The sequence below is a fragment of the Onychostruthus taczanowskii genome, unplaced genomic scaffold (assembly GCF_017590055.1).
Source record: "Onychostruthus taczanowskii isolate IOZ18803 unplaced genomic scaffold, ASM1759005v1 scaffold179, whole genome shotgun sequence".
In the NCBI taxonomy this organism is placed as follows: domain Eukaryota; kingdom Metazoa; phylum Chordata; class Aves; order Passeriformes; family Passeridae; genus Onychostruthus; species Onychostruthus taczanowskii.
Genome location: NW_024499006.1, coordinates 313510 through 341052, shown reverse-complemented (window position 1 = coordinate 341052; position 27543 = coordinate 313510). Strand labels below are relative to the sequence as shown.

General features: G+C 36.5%; 1 protein-coding gene across 2 annotated transcripts in view; it reads right to left on the bottom strand.

The window, feature by feature from the left end:
* The window catches only part of POU6F2 (POU class 6 homeobox 2), a 312199-nt gene that overhangs the window by 19628 nt on the left and 265028 nt on the right, over positions 1 to 27543 (bottom strand). For both annotated transcript variants that reach the window (XM_041400352.1, XM_041400353.1), the window contains exon 7: positions 5201 to 5407. In XM_041400352.1, the coding sequence (XP_041256286.1) occupies positions 5201 to 5407 (207 nt within the window). The remainder of the gene's footprint in view (positions 1 to 5200; positions 5408 to 27543) is intronic.

The window sequence follows — 27543 nt, the reverse complement described above, 5'->3', positions numbered from 1 at the left end:
AATGCTGCCTAGTAGCTCATTTTACTGTGTTAGAATTGAGAGAAGCCCAAAGTTGTCATGCTCTAAGACATGATGAAGTATGAAAAATTCTGTCAAGCATTGTAGATACAAGATTGAGGACAACTGGGACTACAGTCCTGACTTAATGAATCTAATATGTAGAAAGAAAGAGCCAGGCAAAAGTGAGATGGAAACCCACTTTATGTGGTACACCAGAGAACAATAGAATGTCCAGAAGTTGCTTCTGTATGTGAAAGAAAATAGTTATGAAAACACCAATTATTAGGAAAGCCGTTTAGGAAATTCCTAAACAAAAATGTGTTTGAACCCCACTTATCATTGCCAGCGGGATTCTTCTCAGTCAATTTTGCTCACCGTAGAATTATTTGAAAGTCCTCAAATAGCTACCTTATCTCTCATATCAGTGGAAACAGTGGATATGTTAAGATACCTATTAGAGATTCAACCTATCCAAAAACTTTTCTATTTTGATATCTTGAGTTTTCCACTTGTTATGAGCAGAAAAGTTGTCCATTTTTTTAAGTTGCAGAGTTAACAAGTTAAACTAATTGCTATTGTTAATAACTTCAGGTTGTAATCACGTGTTGTTAATAGATTTTCTTCAGTTACCTGTTAATGGTTAGAAATCAGCTCAATTGTCCCCCCGCTGCTTCCCGGAGGATTGACACCTGAGGCTGCAGGTAGCAGCCGGGGGGGGGAAGGGAAGGGGGGAGAGGTGACGTCAGAGCTAGTATGCAAATGAGGAAGCCCCTCACCAAATCTTGCAAGAAAAACCCCTAAAACAATGACCCAACATGGAATTAAGAGATCTAAGTGATGTCTAAAGGTCAGGAACTTAAATCCCGTCTGCTAAGATCCTTTTTACCTCTCACCCTAACCGAGAGAAAGTCGATTAGAAAGGGGACCTCGAATGTCAGACTGAAAAGGAGGTGGAATCTCCTATTCTCTCACGAAAACAGAAACCCCAGCTCTGCCTGCACAGCAGCGGACACAGCTGCATCATCCTCCTGCTCTGTGCCACTCCTGGGAGCAGCGGCGGCATGGGCGCGACCCGTTGGTTCTTCCCCACCTGAGCTGATTTTTTTAAATAAAGGTATTGAAAAAGAAAAAGATCTCCTGCCCTATTCATTTCACACTGGACATGCATATGTCTCCTTTTCTATGTCTGTACAGGAAATCCAGTTAACTAGCTTACACCAGATACCTAACTGCTCTGTCTCTAACTTAAGCAAGGTGCACATTTTCCTAAATTTTATAAGACTGCAGTTCATGGTTCAAGTTCAGCTGTGCTGGTGTTAAGGTTGTGTTGTTAGTGATATGAAAGAACACCTTGAAACAAATTTTTCAGATCTGATAAGGAATGACAATGCAAATAAATTTTTACAACAAATACATCTTTTCTCAAAAAGAATGAACCCTTAGCCATGCAACCTATATTTTGACAAAATTCCTCTTGAGAGGCATGGAGGAAGTGCAGGAGATAAAGTTACAAGGTAGCCTTCTATATGGGATACGAAGAGCTTATAAAGCAAGAAACATGAAATTAGAGAATAATTTTATTATTTTTTGTTCAAGAAAGGAGACTACAAGTAGAAAGTAATGGATTTATACCAAATTTTTGAAATATTTTAGCAGCCAGCAAATGGTGAATAATAGTAAAGTGGAATCTACAGGAAGAACACATGAATTTCTTCAGTTAGTACAGAATACCATGAAAAACTTACAAATCCTGTTTGGAGCAGGCCAGAGGAGCCTTTTGACAGGTAGTGGATCAGTGCAAAGTGATTCACATCAAAAGGAATGATTTTAGTTCTACACATGCTAATAATCAGGGTACAAAATATATATAATGATGGATACATCTGCTTATTAAGTAAAACTCTTCCATGAACAGAGATAGAAAAAAGCAGGATGTTAGGCTGTATTGAGATAATGAAAGAAAATAATGCTGAAAATAATATAATGTTATGTAAAACAGGGATGCATACTTCCTGTGACCATGTGAGTCGGTTCTGATCAAAAGTCTTGAAGAGTGTGAAAATGGCTAAGCAAAAATTATTAAAGGCAAAACCCCCCTTGTTTATGAACAGGGATAAAAAGGATACTGAATAAAACAGGAGTGCAAAGAACCACCTGCTTTAGAAAGCCATTGCAGGTTCTAGGAGAATTCTTGGTGCTCCTTATATTAATAAAATGTTGGAAAATAGTAAAATATCTGAAGTTTTACCTACTTGGTGTAATTTGAAGAGGAACAATACCTACTGTGGTTTAAAGAACATAAATTAAAACAATCTATTTATACTCAAATTCAGGAAGAACAGGACTACATCAGACTTGCTTGTGTACATTGAAAAACAACCTATTTACAGTGCAGAAAAAGAAACACTGCTTTACACAGCATGTAAGTATTCTATGAACTCATTTCCATTAGGAGACATTGAAGTTTTAGTCTGTCAAGTCTGAAAAAGTTGTATGAATAAATAACACATACAGTCTACCTAAGTAACGCTGACTAACAACAATATTGAGGCATTTAAGTTTTCAGTCATCAGGGAAAAAGTAAGTACTAGTATGCATTACTTAGCAACTGGAACAGTTTACAAAGGTTCAATTATTGTGACTCAGCTAACAAGCTGCAGCTCAGTATCATTGCTCTTTTTCTCCTTCAGTACTTAAGATTCCAAGGAAGTGACAAGTTGAAAGCTAAACTAGGACTATCTGTAACTGGAACATTTTTACTACATTATTTATTTCTTCAAGACATGCTAAAAACTTTCCCTAAACTTGTGTTGTAATCTCTCCCCCTGCTGAAGCTTCCTTCATCAAGTTAGAAGACACCAAATACTGTGTGACCATTTTCAAAAATATTTTGAATTCCTGCTGAGCCCTCTGATTTGAAGCACGCACTCAATTCTTTTGAAAATGATATTTTAAACCTTAGGACTTAATATGTTATCATTAGCCAAATGCTACAGTTAGTCTAAGTCTCTACCCAGGCAAAAAAATAAACCCAGGATCTCCTTAACCTTTGAGTAAATCTATTAACTTTCCAAATGATAAAACAAATTGTATAGCACTAGCTCAATTTTTTTTCACTGTCCATCAGCAGTACTCCTATGAGGAATCTAGCTCTCATGCATCTTTTGTGCTCCCACTGAAATTCATGACAAAATTTTCTCTGACTTCTTTCAGTAAAACCAGAAGAGCCAGTAGAGGGAGCACAAATACATAGAAATAATTTTCTGTGGCTCCTATAAAAACGATAACCTAAAACGATATATTTTTTCATATAGTATTTACACTATATTTTTTTCCCTCCATGATCAAAAATAGTGTCTCAAATTTCAAGAAAGGCTGATTCAAGGTAAGGAGATGGTGGCCCTTCTTGCAACACCTGAGACCTCACGACTCCATGTAAGAAAGAGGCAGAGGCTGAACCCAGTGAAAACAGTATTGGCAAAGTAATGTTTTCTACATCCATGGCACTGCTGGGCAGACCAGCTTAATGGGGAGCATCTTTGTCTCTGGGACATAATCTGTTCTCTGCAGACTGATATTTTTGCCAGCTGATCCCTGCACATGAGCACACAGGTTGGGCTAACAAGTACAGTACAGCATGATGTGGCTAAACAGTGCTCTCTACTTTGCACCCCTGCTCATTCAGCAAGCTCCAGCTTTTGAGTTCGTCCATTTTTGTGAGCCCAGTGCCATGAGATGTGCAGAAAATGTTACACCTCTGTATGCTCTCTGCCCACTGACTGGCAGACAATTCCTGGAAGAAGTTGCTTTGCTGCAGAACTCAGAAGGTGAGTTGCCCTGCATGTGAGACTGTCTCAGGCAATAATACAGGTCCTTAGTACTCCTAAATTTCATGAGTTTCAAATGGGATCTCAGGATTGCTATGATTTTCCTCCCATAATGGAGGAAAAGATCTAATCCCTTCAGGGGACTGGCTCAAAAAAAACCCCATCCCACACACCCCCAGGAAACCAAATGTGAACTGCTGAGTTTCATATTTTAATGTCAGGCTTTCCTGTGGTGGAGAACACGCAGTCCTCAGATCCATCCAGCTTTGTTTGAAACTGTGTATATGCAACCATTGCAAAAGCATTTGCCAGTACTGCAACTACACTCCCGTTAAAGAAAATAGAGTTAAATAATGATAAGTGCTTTGAAAAATGCTCATGCTACATACTACAGAGGATAGGATGGGGAAAAAACAGATAATCAATGGGATGTGAAATGTTTTCTGAACAAACAAAAAAGTGGTGTTAGAAATCCTTTGGTTGGTTCTCTAATTCTAAATTTGATAAAATTTAGATAAAATCATCAGTTTGGAATTCAGGTGGCCTGCGATACTCAGCAACACACAAGAAGATACTCTGTGCTGGGAGGTGTCAGCAGGAATGACAAACAAGCACTACCAACAATAGGAATGCTAAGCTGAATATTTAAGTGAGAGATATTTCTTAAGTACCTCTTTGGTAATCACATTTGATGTGTTTTCTGTCCTCAACTTCCCCTCTTTCAGAGATAAAAGGTAGGACTACAATTCTTGCACTACAGATGTAGGCATAACTAATGGATTTGACTCTAGAGTGCTATAAGAAGAGCTACAGAAGTGTTTTTGGACCTCAGTGTGGTCACTGGATCCATCCTTGTCTGTCAACTACTTGCAACCTTACACTGAGTAATAATTTCTACAGAATACTTTCTGTCCATGCAATTATACATAATCATGTCTGATTTTCCAGTGAGAAAATCTAATTTTATATTTTCCCTTGTTTTCCTTGCATGTTCCAAATAATTTCAAGCCCCAGTCTGCTAGGTGACCACTAACTAAGGAACTGAACTTTAGACCAGATGGATCTCCTCTGGCTCATATTCCTACTGCATTTTCATTGCAGAAAACATCTCAGTTGGTCCTATACTGACCTTGAAAAGAAAAGAAAAAGAATAAATGGATAATCCTTGAATGTATAAGTAAATTATAGAATAGGACATTATTAATTACTACATATATAGTATGCAGTAATACACTATGCAGGACAGAATTAATTTTTGTTATTAAAAATGGTAAAGAAGCAGGGGTTTTTAGAGAGGCCATGAGAGTGTCCATGAGGAGCAGAAAATTTCTGTGTGTCTGTTTGGATAATCATTCAGGCTACAGACAATTTACCTGCTGGCCTGGTTTGAACGGCGATAGTGTTATTCCCTGGGTATTGATCACTGGGAGTATCTGGTTGCCGATGACAGTGGCGATGATCTGACCCTGGGCATTGGTCAATAACTGTGGAGTTATCGGCTGCACCTGAAGTCCCTGAGCTCCACCTGCCGCCTGGCTGGACGGGACTGGATTAGGCATCAGTGGGATTGTTCCAATAATCTGGAAGAAACAACACAGGGAGAATGCATGCATACCACATATACTTGCCACATGTAATTCCTTATATTCGGCATGTTGAATCAAACTTAGGTGATAAAAGCACAGAGAGACTGGTAAGACAGGCTGAGGGTGGAAAACAGTCATTCCTTCACTGGGGTGTTGAAGGCTTTCTAATAATTTGTCACATCACCTGTACATTTTACCACTGTCCACTGTCACCTGTGGCAAATCTGCTATGGCTTAAGAGTGTATGAAACAAATCTTGGGTCACACTCTGGGCTCTGGATAATGGTTTGTTTCCACTATTCATTTTAACACAGAGTGAGATAGATAAAAGTATCAGTCTTTTTTGTCTTGCTTTCTACATAATCCATATAATGGGTTACTAGTGGGCCTTATGTAGTTTTACTTGATTTTCTGATACCTGGTACTCTAGATGACCACCTTTTACTCCCATGTGATCTAAGGAAGATACAAAGGGATACTGGTACCCTTCATGGCATGCCTTAGTAAGATATGTTCATAAAAATGCAGCTGGTTTTGGATGACAGCTATGAAGTACAACACAACAGGAGGGCTGATGTTAGATGAAATATATTAGCTAACATTTCTGGGGCAAGTAGTTGCAGAAAGAGACACTTGTGACATCTCAGACTTGAGAATACAGTGATTTCCTAAAATGTGAAAGTCCCTGTAAAACTAATATTAGGATGAGATGTCAAACAGATGGCGTAAGAAAGCTTGTCAGTCAATAAGCTGCTAGGCTGGAAAAAGTTATGCTGTTATAAGATCCTTTTTACAGGTATTAGAGAATCTGAAATAAACTTCTGATGAAACTTGGGTCTAAACCCAAACTTTTTCTTTCTTTTTTTTTTTCAAACAGCAACCTATGAAGCTGGAGTCACAAGATTGTTGCAACAGGAAAAATAAAAAAAGCATAGCACATCTCTATTTCCTCCACCTTCTCTTCTCTCTTTATCATAGCCTCCCTGAAAACACCTACTCCATTATAAGACTTCCAGTCTGCCCTTTCCAGAAACCTTGCTTCTTCCTCTTTATCCTCAGTGTTCACCACACTGTGTTGTCTATTTTGACTCCCACTAGTATGATCCCATTTTTTTCTTCAGTGGAGATAGAAATATTGTAGTTTTCCACAGTCTGTCTGCTGGTTCTCATTCCACTTGGGAACTCAGTCATCTTTTTAGATCCCTTTTTTCTGACAAATTTTATAGAAATTAATCAGCTGATTCACAAACCATTAAGTAGGTATGGATAGCTGAATGGACGGAAAGAGAAAGAGATGTATACATAGCACTAGACACAGAGTAGTTTCCTCACAAAAATAGGCTGAAGTATTCCTAATGGAATTCAAAAGCAAGTTTATTCCCCCCAAAAATATATAAAACAGAACATATAACATTCCTATTGATTTCAACAATTAATTTATATATCAGTGGAACCCATCCAATACAGTGTAAAATTAGGTCTAAAATAACTGTTTAGTGAAAATATCAGTTAACTTTTTGGGCAGACCACTAAGTTGCTTTATGAGAGTGCAAAAGTAGAACACCGCTGAATCTCTTCCTGTGGATATAAAATGAATACAGGTGTGAAATGCATGGTGAAGAGTAACAAAGATATGTGAAGATCTCTGGCTACTGAATTCACCAGAGGTGACATACAACAACCCCGAAAAATCTATTCTTAAAAAAGCACCATGCAAAGATATCCAAGTAATTGAGGCATACCTGTAGGGGCAGGTGGCTGTCATCACCCTCTCCCATTATTAGGCTAAGATATGACTACATTGAGTGACAGGATCATAATGAGTGACTGTTCCTTCAACAGTCAGACCCAGTGATGTGCCTCTAGGTAGGCTCAATCATGAAGTACTGGGTGACAACCTACACTAACTCCTGGAGCAAGAAGAGTGCATTGCTGGCTACGGCACCTCAGGAAACAAGCAGCGGGTGCTGAAGTTGTCATCAATTTACCAAATTTGCACAGTTAGAAGGCCTTAGCATGGGAAGACCAGAGAACCATAAAGCAGGACAGCTCTTCTGTGGGAGAACCTGGTAGAATGGTAAGCCCAGATACTAAGCTGTATTGTAAGAGCTGCATATATCAAGACTGTTCAAAAGACTGTAAAGATACAATTTAAGTTCTTAATGTATTGCTAAAAGGTAAACAGATCAATAAAGATTATTACCCCCATTTTATGGAGCATGAAAGTGAAGCATGGTGAAGCATATTCAGAGTTAGCCTTCTAAGCTGAAATTTCCTGAGAGTTTCTCTTTTCAGATCACAATGATTTTATTTTATTTTATTTTATTTTATTTTATTTTAGTCCCTAGCTGAATGGCAACTGCTTTCCCATTCATGTGAGAAGATGGCTATTCACTGAGGAGAAAGGCATTTATTTACATCATTATCAGATTTCTAATTGTTTTCTAAAATCAGACTTTCAGCATGAATGAAATACAACTGCAGTGCAGCACAACACATAAATATCTCCCAGATTTTGTGACCTAACATATTTATGGGTAGGAAATATATTCTTTCATTTTTAATATAATCTCACCAAACACAAGAAATAATCCTTCTTAATTTTATCAGCAGAGACATATCAAAGGCCTCCCCTTCCTTTGCCATGTGAAGGACACAACCTTGTACTGTCATTACTCCAATGTAACTTTGACTATCAAGGTCCTAATCCCAGCAAAGCAAAAAATGCTGTGTTGGTGTTATCAGTAATAGAAATGTTTGCATTCACATTTAAAATGCATTTCTTGTACTACAGTTGGACATTTCATAGAATGACAGTGCTGAAGTGGACAGTTTGTAAGGTCAGATGCAGAAGGCTATCTATATGTATTAATGTGTGTCACACACCATACTGTACATGGCGTGCTGTACATGCACACAGACAGAAATGGAGCAGGAAAAACACAGATGGAAGACATGTTTCAGAAGGGCAAATGACCAAATGCCCTCAGGGGTGTTACTGTAGGACCCAAGGGTGAATCTTATTTAGAAACAGAAAATTACTGAGACTTAAGAAGATTTTATTTCTTTTTTTACCAAAGTAAATTCTTGTCTGACTAAGAAAAAGATATCCACTTGTCTCTACTTAAACAACAGGGCTACTTATTATTGCATGCAGCAATGCAGATTGCATTGCATGCAGATAAAATTGGATTCAGATTTCCCCTTTCAAGTTCCCCCTTGTCCGAGTACCCTCTCCTAAATATCCTAATTGCTCACTGATTCACACATAACGAGTACTAAAACTTGATCCCTTCCTTAAAACTTGTGTGACTGACGTGATGCTGAACCACATCCCTCTTCCCTCTAATTTTGGTATGAAATTTCACCCTGGGCCTTGCTAATCTGTCCTCTTAAATTATTGTACAAGTTGAAGAAAATTTATGGTTTTGATACCTTTGAATTTTGTCAAGAAAGAAAACAAGGCCATGCCACAGGCTTGAGGCACTGGCGTGCCACAGTACAGACTATTTAACTGTCAGTGATTTCCCTAGTCGGGAGGCCTTGCTCCTTTCTAGGAAATGCTGCTACTTCAGATTATATTCAAAGATGGTTCAGGAATAACATGTGACAGGGACTAATCCCAAAAGATACTTACAGAGCCACACAGAATGGTTTGAGTTGGAAAGGGCCTCTTAAAGACCATCTAGTTCAATTCCCCAGCCATGGGCAGTGATGTATTTCACTAGACCACGTTGCTTAAAGCCCCATCCAACACTTTCACAGTGAGAATACATTCCACAGTGAGAACACTTCCACAATGAGAACACATTCCACAATGCTATGTCTTCTCTGAGACAAAGCAGAATAGCCTTCTTACTCTGCCAATGCTTGGACTCAAATTCTTAAACAATCTCACTTGTCAAAGATGTTCTTGAAGGAAAAAAACCACATCGCTAAAAGTTAACATGCTACAAAAGTGTAATTTTAGAAGTTTTGAGAGTTTTTTGTGTCTTTTACAATTCCTTTTACACATGATACAAATGAAAGGAAGCACTGTTCACAAAGGAGCTGCAAAACAGGTGGTATATGCAAAACAGCAATCAGACAGTTTTGAAAGCCCAAGGGTTAATTCAAGGGATCGCCTGGTCAATACTTCTCTGGGGAGTTAGGCACAGTAATCTGCATAGCACTGTTGATTCAAATAAATTATACCAGGTTGTATCTTTATGATGCACAGGTTCCTCACAGAGGTACAAAATGCAGTGCAGGTGGAAACTGTACAGAGATATTTAATGTAAATTCAGACTTCAACTTTTTTTGTAGAGACACGGTTTTCGTCCTCTACTAATCACAAAGACTGCAATTCTGGCCCTCTTCAAGTGACAGAGTGTTGCCAGAATCCTTGGTGGAGTCAGATTATAATTTCAAGTATTCAGTATGTTTCTTTCCTTTTTGTTCATGGATTAATTGATACATCAATTTTATCAAGCTGCTTAGAGAACAGTTTTAGCAGAAAATAATTTATTATTTTTCTGCTTCCCAATATTAACTAAATTTTAAAAGCCAGTTGTTTGTTTCTAATTTTAAAAGAAACCTGGGGTGATTTTAACAGCATCTGAATATTTTCTACTGATTAATCTCTTAGTGTGATTTTAGCACCCTAGGATTTCAAGATATCTGGCATCGGATGTCTCAGATCATACAACTTGAACCTACCATTGTCAAGATGATTTCTGCAATTGTACAGTTTGGCTTGCACATGAAATTAATTTGTCAACCTTCACCTTCATACCAGGTGTAGGCCCAATGGTATTTGCCTACATAGTCCTGCAAACTGCAGTGAAAGAATAGCACACAATTAAAGTGAAGGTAAAATCCCAAGTAATTGAGCTGACCACGGAAGGGTTAAATCCCTCAATATATGAATAATTTCTGTGAATATTACCCCCCCATGGCAGGGTAGTGTCCTATCACTGATTAACTGAAGTTTAGTCAGTATTGTACCTTTAAACAGATTTCAGACATGCTCAGTAAAATTTCTTTGTAAAAATGAGATAGAAACATATGATCTCTTAAAAATCTGATCCTTTGAAGAAGCAATTCTTAAGAAAGAATAACATTAAAAAAAGTCCATTCTTATCCTTCCTTCATATTTAATTGTCTTTGTGGTTTACTTTGTTGCAACACACAGGTGGAAACCGTGGATGGAAGCTGAGTGATTGCTCATAACTTCTGGGGATGTCTAATTGCAGCACTGCAGACACAAAACCAGATTTTGCATAACTCTTTGACAGACTAATTGATGATATCCCAGCAGAGAGTCTTTCCATGTGGCTCCTAATAAACCCATTGTGTCTTGACATTAGGTGAAGTTACCATGATACTCTAAAATGAAGTATGCAACTGTTTTTTTATTAACTTCTTATCCTTTTCCTCTCATCAGAAACAGGGATGGTGCCCTGCTTCATTGTTTTCCCAGCACAACCAAAGGAATACTAGAAACTGTAGCCAAATGGGTGATTCAACAGCTCTGAAGTGTAAGTAAAATCAAATACCGACTACACTAGATTGTTTCTACTGTCAGGCAGGGTTTACAGATGGCAAATGGTGATATTTCATCTAAAAAATGTCTTCAACTATAAAAAGGAAATATTAAGTATTTTTAGTAGTATCATCAAAATAAACATCTCTTCAATTTGATCAATGGTACAACTCTTTAAATATTGGAAGTTAATTATTCAGTTTTGAACAACAGAAGAACAACATACAAAGAAAACAGAAAAACAGGGGAAAAGTGAAAGAAGCAACAGCAAAATTGTTCAGCAAGATGAGGCAAACCACCATATACACATAGACACGAGGGTGTTGGTGGATGAGACTTGGCAACATGTTCTTGCAGCCCTGAAGGCCAACTGCATCCTGAGCTGTATCAGAAGATTTCAGGGGAAGTGTATGTCTTCCCTCTACTCTGCCCTCATCAAGCCCACATGGAATGCTGCCTGAAACTCTGTAGTCTTCAGCACAAGAAAGACAGGGAACTCACAGGTCCAGAGGAGGCCAAAAAGATGATCAGAGGGCTGGAGCATTTCTCCTATGAAGTGGGCTGAAAGAGTTGGGGCTCTTCAGTCTGGAGAAGAGAACTCTCTGGGAAGAATTTACAGCATCCTCCCCAGTACATAAAGGGGGCCTAAACACTGGATAGGGACTGTTATACAAAAGCATGTAGGACAAAGCATCCATGATAGGACAAGAGGTAATGGCTTCAAACTAGAGAGTGGAGGTATAGATGAGATGTTAGGAAGAAATTTTTTTACCACCTATGAAGGTGGTAAGAACCGATCACCCAGGAAAGCTGTGGATGCCCCATCCCAGGAAGTGTTCAAGGCCAGGCTGGATGGGGCTTTGAGAAACCTGGTCTAGTGAGAGCAGTCTCTGCCCATGGCAGGGGGTTGGAACTAGATGATCTTTAAGGTCTCCTCCAAGACAGATCCTTCTACGATTCTATGATTTTGTACAGTTTTGCAAACTTTACTCAGAGGCTGCATTTGTTCAGAGATATGTTGCACACTCACTTTATTAGCAGGAGTTATTTAAGGAGACAATCTAAGGAAAAAATTACGGAGGAAAAGATATACTGATGTGAATCTGCACAGGATTCTTTAGCCTCTGTGCGCTTCCCCTTTCTTAATCACATACATGTATATGTATATATATATATATGCAGTATGTGTATAAATTATAAACACATAGACACAGATACTTTTAAAAATACAAATCACTTATTTTCTACCAATATCAATAACCCCAGATATTTATATGCACTATACCACATACATGCAATCTACTCCCAGTCTACACACTGAAAAACTGGAATCATGAAAACAAGGAATACAATTTACAGACTTCTTTTGAAAGTAATGCTATTCCATCTCATTCTTTGGACTAATGACAATATGATTCTTGAACCTCATACAGGATGAAACTATGGCTGCCTGTGTCTTTCAAATTAGAAGTGGTACTAATTCATGCAGAGCTTACAAATTTTCTTTCCTGTATTGTATTTCCTAATGACAAGTCCAAAAGATGGCACAGCAAAATGCTACTTTGAGAAAAGGCATCAAACAGTGATACTGGAAACAGGCACCTGTAAAACTGTACTCCTGCGTTACCATTTTATGTAAGGAATTGTAATTTTCAGGTTAAGTATTGTTCTCATATCATTCAACATATTGGATAGGTTATTGCTTGTAGGCATCATAATGGAACATTGAGTCCAATATTCTGCTTGATTTTCTCTGTGTTTTCTGTGGTTTTTTTTTTTTAGAAAATAATGTTTGTATACTAACATCAAACTACACAGGAATTTGTCATCACCATAGGAATTATGTGGTGAATTTTTTCTTAAGCAAATACTATTACATTCTCGTAGTAGGAGCATGTGTACTGTCATAAAAAAGAATATATTTTTTATCAAACATTCTGAATAACACAACATTTACTCATTAGAAAAATCTAAATATATGCAATTATCAAATTAAAGACTAAAAATTATGTTGAGTGTCTGCTGAATTATTCCTTTTAAGCAATCTGCTTATCAGATTTAACTTCCTTTTAAAAACAAGAATTAAATCAGGCATCATGACCCTTGGAAGTCATAGTTCTCTGAGATGAGCAAAGCAGCTGTTGATATTAATTCGATTTGCAGGTCCTAAATATTTCTGAAAATCAGCTAGTGAGATTCTTATGAAAATACTTATTATATAAAATAATTTGATGGATGTCTAGTATAAATATTTTAGCAATATTTTTGTTTGTTATGACAACAGATCCATGATATGTTATAACTGGACAGCCAATACTATCATATTTGTTATGAAAAAACAGCCAGAATTTCTAATAATATTTGATGATCTCTAAAAGAATTTACAACTAACTGTTTTTTAGCATTTTACTGCTTGGCTCCCAAGCTACAAACAGCTTTTCTGATTGCTGTGCAGATTCTTTTAGGGTGTGTACAAGCAAACACATTTCTGTATATGTGGTTTTGGAGTTTTTTTGGTAAATCTTTTTGATAACCAAAAGTCATAGTATTCATTTTCTTAGGAATTAAATACATAGCAACTGGGACAAAAGTGTGAATTTCTAGAATTAATTACATTGAAAATATTTTCATAATATTAATTCATCCCTACTTTCTTTTCATGCAAGTTGCAATTTTCATAGTCACCTACAAAAGAGTTTATGGCTTGTCTGAAGGCTTCAATATCAGCTAAGTACCAAACATTACAGAGAAAAGAAATCTCTGCTCTGAAATAAAATTTCTCAACCTTTTCAAGCTTTGTTTTGGGCTGCAACTGCTAACCCAAACATCAATTTGTATCTTTAGATTACAAACTGGATTTAGATTCCTTTAGAACAAGGATTGTCTCTTTTGAGCAATAACATTATTTCCTACTACTTCTCTCTCCGAGCATAAAGAGTGGACTTGCTTCCAGCCACATCAGAATCTAACATACTGGACACACAACACAAGAAAATGTAGGCATGCCTACACTTTGTATCATGTGCCATACTAAGCCATTCAAGGACAGCTCAGGAAACAAATTCCCATTTCTCAGCATGCCTAACTAGGTCCAGCACAATGTGTGCCAATGTGATTGACTTGCTTCCATGCTATGGTGACATTATCAGCTTGTTTGGAACTAGCTTTGCTACTTGGTGCTGTACTGCACTGGACTAGCCTACTAGAGAGATGCTATCGAGAGGTGAGGAGCCAGAATGAGGCAGGGTTTAGCAATTGCTCTATGATCCTGTGGTTTTTAAATAAGAGCTGCTATTGAGACATAGCCTTGCACAGATATGAACAAGATAACGTCTTCCACTGCCAAACAGTTCTCACTGAAATAGTGTGGGTTTAATTTTTCAAATTGTAATCTTACTGTTTTTTAAAAGGGATATGGCACACTACTGGCAATGTCTGTGTCTGGATGAGCAGGACTATTTCTGATATTATATTTTTATTTCTTTCCCTTGATTGTTCCTGTAAACTTGTTTTGCACAGACAATTAAGAAGATGGCACTGACTTCAGCAGGTGGTCACTGGTTTATCTTGTAATACCATTCCTGAAAAGTTATTTCACTAGAAGTATTATGATCTTGCAAATGTGTGCCAAATTTGGCTACTTCAAAGACTTAGATTTCTTTTTAATTTTCATTGATGCAATTTTCTGAGGAAGCAAAAGTAAATTTTGGGAAACTTACTTTGAAAACTTAATGATATTTCATTCTGTTCTTGACTTGTCTGTTTTGAATACCAATGGATATTTTCTTAGGTACTCCATGAGAAACTGGATTCAAATCACTAACCATCAAATAGTCTTCAGATGCAATCTTAAGGACCAGAGTTCTTTAATTAGACTATAGGTCAAAGAATTTCTAGGCCATCAATATATTCTCAAAAAAACCTCTCACATCATCTGACTATCAGATTACCTACACTATACAAAATATTTATCAGAGATCACCAGATATCTGTCTGTAATTCTTAAAGGTGAAATTAATTGTGCATGCTGATTAATTCAATCATTTCAGATTTAGCCAAAATTCATAGCAAGAAGGTTAATATATATTGTAATCAATCAGTAGCAGTGATACTCAGCATTGTTGTTAGACAATCACATTTCTCCAAATACTGTTATAAATCCTGAGCTTGCCGCACAGATGCCATGACTATGGATGATATGGTAGTTGTCTCTCAATCCATAATTTCAACATAACACCTGTACAAGATGACATCTGTCTAAATACAAAGTCATGCCCTACTTAGGTGATGTTTCTATGATTTTAGATCATCTAGACTTTAGCTAAATAAAACACAAACTGTTGGTCTTAATAAAGAGTTATAACTTTTATTGTGATAGTGTATGAAAGCTCAGGGCAAGGCTGAGATGAGTTAATGTGAAGTGGTACACAAATGTACCCCTGAAGCACTTTCCAGTTTTGCATTTCTTTCACAAGCAACTTTTCTGCCTACTGAGAGTGAGGCACAATGCTTAGCACAGCATGACTATGATGGAACAAACAAACCATCCTGGATTATCTCTCTACTATAGTGGATATCACTACTATAGTGGATATCCAGCCTATAAAGTGGAGTTTTGCTACAATGCAGTGCAATTTTGTGGGGGTTGAAGACAAGGAGAAAAAATTAATCTCACTGAAAGAAGGCTTAGATAGATTGCATGTAAATTTTTGAATGGAAGATCGTCATGAATCCAAGTTTCTAGATCTGAATGTCTAGGAATAAAAATCCTTCCTGAGATTAAATATAACTTCCTTTTGTTATGCATTCATCACAGAGTTGATTGCTGTTTTTAGTACCAATGAAAATTTGCCAACCAAATATAAGCCAGGCCTTCTTACCCAGCAAAATTTGTTCTGGCCTCTGGTTCAGCACACTGCTCTGCCAATCAGTTTACCTTTGAAAAGTTTGATAAATTCCAGGTCTCTGTTCAATCACGTATAATATGTTAGTATAAATACTATTTATCTCCCTGCCAGTATTCCTACAAGCTTTAAGTAATTTTTGTAAGGCTACCTAAGAGTTAGAAATACAAGTTATCAGAAAAGTAGGGTATTTTATGTTGAAGATGAAAATACACTCATCTGGTTTTCTTGAAATGATTCTCAAATTCAGGGAAGATGTAGCAAGTGTTTATGAACCTGGGAGGAGAACATGTATCTTAATTACCAGTTCATTCAGGCATGGTCCATAGGTCTGCTTAAGGAAGAGTTAAATAAGTATGATTTTCTTATTAAAAGCAGCAGTGGCCCTGATAATCCTGTCTACAGCACCTACATTGCTACTCTGTGGAAGCAACATGTTCCTGATACAGACAGGCAAATTGAAATTTGTTTCTGTATTTTTATATTAATTCGAACTACTTTATATTTCCCTTCTGCTGTCAGCAGAGTCCATATCCCTGAGTCCCTGTTCTGTGGAAGGTAGATCACAGGCAATTTTCTATTCTTGCATGTGTTCTCTGTAGCAGTCCTAAAAATATTTCCTTTTCAACCGTGATCTGCAGAGCAACGCATGTGAGGGGCTTCTTTACTTTTTTGACTCTAGAGAAAGGCAATGGTAAGGACAGAAAACCAGTTGTTTCCAGAATCCCTTCTCCATCTGTGTAGTTGTCATGTGTCTTATATCTCTTATACTTATATATTCAGTTATTTTGGGCAGGCCATTGTTTTTTATTTTGGTATGTTAGAATAAGACCTCAGCACAGAGTTCCAGTGAGATTATGTATTCCATTCATGATTATGGGGGTACAATAGAAAAAAAAAATAACAACAATCCTATTTGTCATCAAAGAATTAATTTGTTGTATCACATAATAGTCTCACATTTCCTTAGTTAAGATGATTGAAGAGTGTGATGCACTGTATCAATACTTTCAAGTGGGATGCTACTGCTGTACTTTCTGATAATTTTTACTGGGTTACAGGTTCCTGAGAGAAGAACAAAGGTGGTGCTATTTTAACTTCATCAGTATTGAAATGCTTCCTTTACATAAGGAAAATACATTAATGACATTTTAAACATGGCGTAAAATGTTGAATATCGTAGCCAAAAGCTGGAGTAAAAAATGCAGTGATAGTCTAGAACTGACTCTTATGTTTAGAATTTATTTTAAATGCTTCCCTAGAGCTGTTGTTTTCCATACTACTCTTGCAGCTGTGGCTGCTGGGGTGTCAGTGGACCTCAGTAAATTGCACTGAATAATGAGATCCTTAGCAAGTTCAGAAGACATCATTCACAGTTACAGCTACAGCCCTCATGTAGGAACCCCAGCTGTTCCTCCACAGGATCATTTCAGAGCACTTATACAGCTTGGCTTTGCCAATCAACCCTTAAAGTCACAGAATCATACTGGTTGGAGAAGACCTTTGAGATCATCAAATCCAGCCTTAAACCTAACACTGCCAAGCCCGCCAGCCTAATTCAACCTCTCTCTTCTGGTATGTAATGCCTTAATGTGGAAAAGATTGAAATGAAATAAGAAGGTTCCTCATGGAGTGATGTACTATTATCTGGTTCTTTAAAGCACTGAGTATCTAACCTAAAGAACCAGAAAATCTAACCATGGATAAGTTTAGCAAATGAAAGTGTAAGGATCATCAGAGAGGTGCTTCCTTCATTCAGGCTTTATCTTAATTTAAAGAGTCTCCCTGTTAACAATCCAAAGAGAAAGATATTAAATAGAATTAAAAGTGGTGGAATCTTCCAAGAGGAGAATAAAGTAGATGTGAACGAGAGAAAAAAGCAACAGCAAAATTATACTTAGCTTTAGACATTGCCAAAATGCATATTGCAGTTACAAATGTTTTTGTAATACATTAAAAACAAAAACAAAACCAAAAACAACCTAACAATTCAGTCTCTCAGTAATGTGAAACCTCCAAAAGAACTCCTTGTTTAATCTTGGAGCAACAGTGGAGATTTCCTGGCATATGGGAATTACAGCAGAAGAATGAAGAGATGAGTGAAGAGAAAATGCCATACTATAATTCATATATGGAAAGTTTAATTGTGAGTAATCACAGATTTTTAAATTTACAAGTCAAGAAATTGTGCTCGTTTCTGAGACGGAATTGAGTATATTAACTGCCCTTGAAACAATAACAGTATTTGTGGGTCCCATCCAACTCAGCATATTCTCTGATTCTGTGATGATAGTTGAGTTGGTGCATCTACTAGCTTCCCTTCTTCCCTCATATCCCGTTCCCTGCCATCACCTCACAAAAAACCCAAACCAAATGAAACCAAATGACAACAACAACCAAAAAAAACACACACACACACAAAAAAAAAAAGAAACCTCAAAAAACCACCCCAAACCAAAAAACCCAAACCCAACTAAACAAATCCCATCTCCCCCCCACCAAACAAAACAAAAAAATCCCAAACCCCAATTCATCCATTTCTCAGATTCAAAAGGAAGTTTATCCAGGCTAAATGCGAACAAGATTTGTCAACCAGGCTGCTTCACTCAGAAATGAAAATGTAAAGACGTGTAAACAACAAATAACCTCAAAAAAGGAACTAGCATCTCAAAAGAAAAAAAAAAGTTAACAAATATGCATTTGTTTATCACAGTCAAGTTTTATGATTCACACCTTATTCATATATGTTTTATGAAGAGAATATCCATTGTAGTGGCAAAATTAAATACATTTTGAACTTGTATGTGACATTTATCTATCTGCTCTATCAGAAAAAAGTTGTCATATTCATTCAGACATATATTACTTTTTCAATTTCCTGTCAGTAATGCTTTTTTAATGTTCTTTAGGGGGACACCACAGGATTTCTTATTTCTCACAACAAAGACCATAATGCTTTAGAATTATGTTGATGAGTTTATACCTAAAAAAGTTGCACCATCTTTTTTTAAAGAGATGAACAGGTTGTTCTTATCCATGATAACCATGGTTTTTGGGTTGCTGGGGTTTATTTTTTGTTTGTTTTCAATTTTTTAACGATACAGTCAGGTAGAGAGTGTTGTGGTCTTTTTTTCTTCTTTTAAAGAAGTTCATCATACAAAACACAAACTTATGGTGCAATTTTATGATGATTCAGGTTCTACTGTGAGCCACAAGAGATAACAAAGAAAAAAAAAAGTTCAAGTATTGAAACTCCTTATCAAATATCTTCCCTTCTAAGGGGATGATTTTGATAGAAAGTTCATATAAACCCAGTGCTTTGAATAAATAGTGTTGTGCAGCAGGCAAGACCAAAAGGTCATAGTGAAGAAACAGAAACAAATTAAGAGAGTTAATTGACAAGATGCTGCAGCTGCCATGCAAAACAGAGGCTGGAGAGGCAGAAACTTCTTTCTCCGAGTTGCTACTAAAGTGACACTGTAGCAAAAAACTTATATTGTATCCCATAGGCTCAGTGCAAGTCCTATGGAAGATGTTGAAGTGCAGTGGGTCAAGTCCTGGGTAGAAAGGACACTTGTTTCTTATGGGGTTTCTTTGATAGTAATGACCCCATCCATAATATAGAATAACACACACTCTTTGGTGGTAACAAATCAGGAGAATTCAGTAAAAACATTCAAGTTGGATCTCTAAACAAATGCAGAACATTTGTATTCAAGTTAAAATATATGCCTCCCCTTCTAAGCATACATAATATCATGGAGTAAAATCAAGCATTTTGGTAAAACTGGCAATAATTATGATGGTGTAGTTTAGATTATTTTTTAGGACAGAAATTCTTACATGATAAGACTCGTTCACAGTATTTGTGACATCTAATTGTTGGAGCTGTGCTGGAAATACATTCATGTTGGTCTGTAGTCTGAAGATTTCATGTATCACTTTTCTGTACTAACCAAAGCAGCAGAGTAAATGGCCAAAGAAATGTAAAAAGAAATCTGTCAAAAAGAGAGACATCTTCCCTGCTTCTACAGATTCAAAGGGATTTTTTTTAAACTAGGAAAACCTCAGAGATGTAATGTCTTCATTTATGCACAGCTGATTTTTAAATAACATCATCCTGCAGATGAAATACTTGATCTTACTTGAAAGAAAAGATACTCAACAGAAAGGTCCTCCCTTTCACTGTGCAAACCATCACTTAATTGAAGTATCAGTAAAGTGTGGTTTAAATAATTCAGATAGATACCATTACCTTGGTCTCTATTTATTAGGGAAGTAAAAAAAAAAAAAAAAAAAAAAAAAAAAAAAAAAAAAGAAGAATTCCTCTAGAGCAATTAAAAAAATAAGTCAGGCCAGCCAGAACTAAGTTCTGCATGTCCATCCTCAGCTGCTCCCAGGATCTGAGTTAAAACTACTGTGACTGCAATGGTAAGCTTTAGGATGACATTACCAAAAAGACTGAAGTATCATTAAAAAAAAAAAAAAACTACTGTGTGATATTGTAAGCATGCAATTGATATAATATTCAACACCTAGCATTAGAATCCAGTTGTAGACTGTCATTCATTACTCAGTGTAGAGAGTGAAAAAACCCTGCAAGATAATTCATTGATACTTAAAATGCATGCCTTAGATTGGTCCTACATTTTATCTTTTGAGAGTGTCTATTTGTTTCAGTGATGACAGAAAACACAAAAAAACTTATATCATTGACTAGATTTAGTTGCCTTTCATATGTTCAAAATTAGGGAAAAGAAATTCAAATCAGGAGCCTAAAGAGACAGACAACTCTGCCAAGCAAAATTGACCTGCAGTCTGTAGGTCATTTGGAAAACAAAATGCCTTTTTACTGACCATCTCAATCTCAGCTGTAGATAAAAGGAGGGTAAAATAATTTAAAAAAAAATCCCTAAAATTAAAACAATATAATTGAAACTTTTTCCAGGAATGAGACTCAACTTTTCTTTATTTTTTCTCTTGTAACTTACTATTACAATAAGACAAGGCTTTGAGAAGACCTCACTGGTTGAAAAGATGTTCAACACATGCACAAAATAAAATCTGTTTGACCATCCTAGTCTATTACAAATATAAATATAAACACAGAGATAGAGATGATTCACTTAAATTCCTTCAACTCGACTGGTAATATCTTGACACATTTCACTGGTGAGGGTATAACTTATACCACTCTTAAAAAAGTAAGTTTAAAAAAAAAGACACAGCAATGACTATGGACTGAAGATTTATTAGAAAGATTCCCTAACCATCCCTTGGAAGTAAAATTTCTATTCTGTGCAAACTCAGTGAGAAATTGCTTTCTTGACATGGTACTCATTTATCTCCCCTCACTCTGTGCTCTTTGAGGTCTCCTTTTGCATCATTTGTTTGGTAGTATGAGGCCAATTTAAACATTTTTACATTTGTGCTCTTGCCAGAGACCACAGTGATTTAGTGAATCAGGAACGCATCATTCATGTTTGTTCCCTCTTTTCACTGCATATGATTTTAAGGAGAAATAAAAGGCAAAGGTACAACTTGCTGCATTAAGTGCTCCTTAGGAGGGGCACTTTCCATTGATGGATCAGGCTATGAGAATTTGAGCTCGACTTAATAATATTTAACAGATACATTTTTATTTGTATTCAGAAAATAATTCTTTTGTTGTAGCATATTTACTCATGATATTTTTTCTCATCACACAGGGTGTTTCTCATCATACATAATTGTTGGTTAAGGACTTCCATGTAAGCAAAGCTCTAAGTATCCATCATTGTATATACAGAAGCATGAACCTATCTGAACAGACAAACACTTCTGTATACTACTAACAGTATTTTTAGGTCAGTAGTATAATATTAATATTTTTAAAAATTACCCTGAGAAGTTGGCAAAAAAGCTTGTCAAGATTTGTTTTATACTTATTTCTAAGACCTCCTTTTTACTCTTACAAAAACATAGTTTGTGATTGCAATTTCAGAACATATTCAATCAGCTCTTAGACTTCACAGATGAGCATCAGGGCTTTCTATGACTTTCTGTAACTGGTGAACTGAGAATCAGTTAGTCTCTTTGGACCCTTGTGAACAAAAAATTAAATTCAAAACCTTATTTTTTCTAAGCAGTCATTAAATATTTAATCTTAGTCTCTGGGAAGATTTTTGTCTTTCTGTTGTGGCAAAAATTCTCAGATGTGGTAGAGAAGAATGTGGTGCTTTTTTGCTAATATCAATTACATATTAATCTTATTCAAAGGTGATGACGATGACATTATGATCTATCTAAACTCTCTGTGCATTTGTTCTTAAACCTTCTGCTTTAGCTAAAGGAGTGTGTTTCAACAATGAACATAAACAACAACCATTTTCAAACTCATGTGTTTACTTGACATCAAAGATAGGTGACTGTCTCCTACAGGTGTCTGTATCTGAGCAATAGGTGCAACAGCTGGGACATTTTGATGCATTGGAGAAATGAGACACATTCTCCTGGGTATAAATAGACTAACCAACAGAACATCATATAGATTTAAACATACAGAGTGGTGCATTGTAGTTGCTAATAATAATTTTAAGAGACTGTAAACACAAAACCCATACATCAGTATCTGTACGGTTAAAATTAAGAGATATATAGTGCCAATCCCAGAAGATGTAATTTAAATACCTAAAAATGGAAGCCACCTCCCGGCACTTTGGAGGGGTCTGTGGAAGCGATGTTCATCAACACGACAGACATCAGGAAACATGCAGACCATTCCATCCTGTGGGCGTATGTTGGGAAATATTTTCCCTGCAATTCTATTAACAAGCCTCAATTTTCTTGAACTCCTAATTACTTCACTCTGATCCTTTATGCAGAGCTATCAATAGTACCTGTCTATATAGTACTTACTAGTAGTGAAAGGTAATGTTAACATTCAGTGTCTTTTAACTCTCACTTTGCAGTCATTCAAGAGTACTTACATTTTTTTGTGGGAAACCAAACCCCTAGAAAATTACAGGCCCAATTTTATTCCTCATGTATTAATATGGGGATTAAATTAATAGTATGCAGACAATTATGGCCTCTGTACAGTCATGATTACACACATCTCAAATTACACTTGAGACAGATCTGAGCTATAAAAGAGCAGTATATCATCTTCCATGCCAAGAGGAGAAGGTTTAGTTTATTTTCCTTTGTCACCAGAATGAAGAGTCAAATGACCCCAAAGACAGAAGCATGACTCAAGAGGTAATTAAAATATTTATAATCTCATTTCCCTATGGGTACTTGTATCTCTTCTGAGGACATGAGTACAAATTTCCAGGTAAGCATGTATTCACATAAGTGGGAAGCAATTCAGTTGAAAAGAATGTTGATATTTGCTCTATTTGAAATGTTTTAGGATTTTGTCAGAATATGGCAATAAGACACAGAGGGAAGAACATTTTTCTGGATCAACTTATACTTAGAGTAATATTGTGCCATGTCTGAAATGGGACTAAAGACCTATGTTTAACTAACTGAATCCTAGATACACAGCGAGGCAAAGAACTATTGTCAGGAAAAGAAAATGGTAGAGGATGTAGAACAGAAACTAGAAAGCTGAATACCTTGAGGTGTCTGAGGATGTGTCTCTGACATTGGCTCCAGACACCTGTTTACCCGTACTCTTGTTTCCACATGAGTTTATGCTTCCACTTACAGAAGAAACCAGGAGACCAAAACCAGAAAAATGAGAACAAATTAAGGCTAATAAGAAGAATTGAGAAGGAAAGAAGAAGGAAATTTTAGCATGGCAAGTGGTGCTAATTCCCCCTCAAAGCTAGTACACTGCATGAATCTGATACCATGTTTTTTCTTCCAGTCTGTCTATTTGTGCTATCAAATAAGACATTGCTAAATGAACAGCCCTCAAAGAAGGGAGTGGATTAGGCTTCTGGAGATGATGACTAGCAAGTTAAAATTAAACTTCTTTTCAGTTGGACTGCAGTGACCTATTTATACAATTTCTTCCTTTCTAGCTAGCTAGCTTTTTTTTTAACTTTGCAAGGTGTACCTGGCCTCTCTCATCTCTAAACTGTCTCCCTGATGTCCTGATCACTCTCTGATCTATCTCTCTATCTGGGTGAATGCTAATATGACATATCCAACCTCTAAAACAAGCCATTTATTTTGAAACTTGGCTATGTCAGAGCATTTGATGCGTCAAACATGAAAATGAATGTATATTTAGATATTGGGTACATCATGTCTTGATATTAAATTATCCCCTGAAAAGAGGATTGATTCTTGAACTGGCAGGATATAGGTATTGCTTCCTTGAATCTCTAGCATGAAGGTAGACACGGGGGGAGTATAGAAAGGTTCTCTATGAAGCAGAAAAAGAGTTGCTCAAGGGCTATGAGTGTTTTCTTTACATTAATAAATTTTTCTTTGCACTTAAGGAAAGAGATTCTGTCATTCTCATCCATTATTATGTGACAATAATGCATTAGTCTTCTATGAGAGATACTTAGCCTAGAGATAATATTTAATTAATGTGCAAAGAAGGAAGTTCAAGTGAAAACTGTACTTTTAAAATCATATATATTTAATACATTGGCATAGATATTTCAAAGTCCCTTTTTTCTTCCTTTTGATATCTGGGCCATTTGCATGTACACACACTGAAGTCTACCACTGTCAGCATCTGAAAAAAAAATGACAAACTAAGATATACTTCAGGAAAAATAGACCAACTGTTCGTGGACTGTTAGGTGAGTTTTTTTCTGCTTGAACTTTCCGTGTCACTATTCACAGATCAACCCATAAAAGAAGGCATAACACAATTCTTTGCAATAATCTAGATGCAAATCAGAAGACAGAGAATACTTCCTCTTACAGGACAAATCCAGCTCATTGTGCTATTTGGAAGCTTGTGGATCTGCATGCAGAAGTAATGGGTCTGCATCTGGCAGGTTGTTACTATGAATGCTGCATGAATACATTTCAGTGGATGGCTTACTACCAAATGAGTCAATCAAGCATTTCTGCAATATTCTCTTCATTATGTGAACACTACTTGGGGAAGACATATTTCTTACTTTTCAGATTCTTCAGAAGACATTGGTAAAATATCTGGACTTCTCATTCTGGCCAGATTTCAAACAAAATACCCATTGCACAGCAAACATGGGAGTGCCAAATCTTTCCTCACCTGTATCTCTAAGATATACACATACAATTGTCAAGACTGCAGCTCAATAAGAAAGACAATGGCCTTCACTGACGCATGAAGACTTGTAACTTTCAAGAAATTCCAAACCTCACCAAAACAGTAGGAGTGTTCTATCAGTGAATCAAGGACCAAAAATATTTAGCATTTTGCATTAATTGCACTATTGACAGAGTGATCTACTTTCTTTTTCCCTTTGCCCAAACAAGCACTTTTGGTTTTGTTTATTCTGATTATCAATGCTAATTCAGCAGATTGCAAAACTCTGACACAAGGATAAAGCATATACAATATACAGGATAAGTTAGATAAAATCTAAATAAGACTAAGCACCAGGTTACACAAAGAACTATGACCTGAGTTTTTTTTCAGAAATGATGAGGCACATTTAGAAAGATAACTCAGATTCTCAGATTTGGTCCACTATTGCCTCTGCTCTCCTACAGTCTATCTATAATCTACCCTGCACAGCACTCCCTCATAAGAAGAAGTCCAGAACTAAGAATAGTCTTAGATTCCACTCTGATACAAGTCTCATACAGGAGGATTTCCATCATCTCTGTTCAGACAATGATGTGGCCTCAATTTTTCTCAATTTTGTCAACTCCTAAACTGATGCAATATTCCTGACCACTTCCACTGTTTAGGGAACGTCAGTAACAGAAAGCCCTTTTCTTGGTACCACCTACATGAATCAACTTTGTCCGCTGCTTTGCTTACCTCATGTTAAAGAGTTTTTAATGTAATTAGGAAAACTTAAGTCTTTGCCTTCAAGTTCTTCTGTGGTTTGCTTCCCAGGAATTTAAAAGGCTAGATAAAGCTTTTGGATGAAATATATAATGACCAAATTCAGTCTTTTAGGATAACAAGAGTCAAACCTTCTCTGTGCACAGCAAAGTTTGCTCTAAGGGGAAGGTCAAATACTTGGAATGGATTCCAACAGGAATTGAGAAATATTCCTGTGTTTATTATCTTTGGCTTCACCACATGCTGCTGCAAAAGCTAATACATTTTTTGTTATCTGCCTTGCTCTGATGAAAATATAAGCAATATGCATCTCTAAGAAATCCCTTCATAAAGATTTTAAAATCCAAACAAAACCAAAACTTTAGAAGTCAAACAAACAAAAAAAAATTCCTAACAAAGACAGACAAAGCCAAATGCCCTTACCAAACATGCAATGTGCTGTTCTACAAGTTTCTGCTGGAAGGAAGACCAATTTGTGACTATCACTAGTCACGTTTCTTAATGCTTTACTGGAAGGTGATAAGATATGATGATAAGGAGAGTAGTGTAAGAACCTCTGTAGAGCAGAAAGATTTCATTGACTGTGATGTATGTCACTGGAGATAACAACGAAAATTTTTCATGCTTATAACCACCTCATGATGCTAAGATGAACAGATTATAGGAAAGGTAGGTTCTTTTTTTTTTTTTTTTTGGTTAGCATTCAGGAAAATGGTGTTAGGGTGGAACTAGTAGTAAGTTTGGTTTTTGTCTCCATGCAAAAGTAATTAAGAAGGTAATGACAAAAGGACAGTTATGTCCAGTACTTCTGACTTGAAATAATTAATGTCGATTAGTAACATTTTCAAAAGTGCCTAAATGTTGCAGGCTTTTAAGGATCTCTTCAAAGTATATTTACTCCACATAATACAGTGTGTTAGCAAGACCCCAGAGCTAATAACTAATGAACTAGATCCTGTGTCACCTTTTTGAGAAGCAGAAATAATTAGTCCAGCCATAACAACATACTACCGAGAGTTTTGGTTTCTTCAATCTGTGCTAGTACAGCACTGAGACATGCACATATAAATGAACTGTCTCTGGCAATTTGCTTGCAATGCTCTGTTACAGTGCATAGACATGCCTTCAAGCACTCAGTCTCGTAACTCTGATTGAAGGAAACTCAGACTTTTACAGGTATGAAGGTTGCTTTTGAAAATAAGACTTGGCACCTCTGAAAAGATCTGTGTCCAAGACACAGTACCTTAGGCAGAAATCCAGGCAAGAGGCTACAACCAGAAGTGTGAAATTTAGTAGCAAAAGTAAGATTTCTTGCAAGTTAGGTTAAAAGACATTTCAGTGGCTCTTCTGGATAGATGTGGATAATTTCCAAGCCTGATAGAAGTTTCATTAAACAATTATCCTTTCCATTTTTCAGTGATCACTGCCAAAAATAGATAAAAAAGGCTAGTCAGTTCTTGGTTTAAGTTGACTCACTCTGCCTTAGTCCATTTCCATTTCATGAAACTACCAATTTGCATGACCAGAGAGCTTGGTCCATGCATTTTTACATTTATGCCACTGTGGATACAACTGATTATTAGAGAAATAGTACAGCAAAAAGACACAGTCAGCAAAAATATGTTAAAAGAATTATTTGTCTTTTGATTCAAATTCACATGGCAGGTAATTAAACAAACACCCTCCTCCATGTATAGCTGTGGGGAGGGAAACCAATGGGAAAAAAAAATCTTCCCTTATAACTGACCTT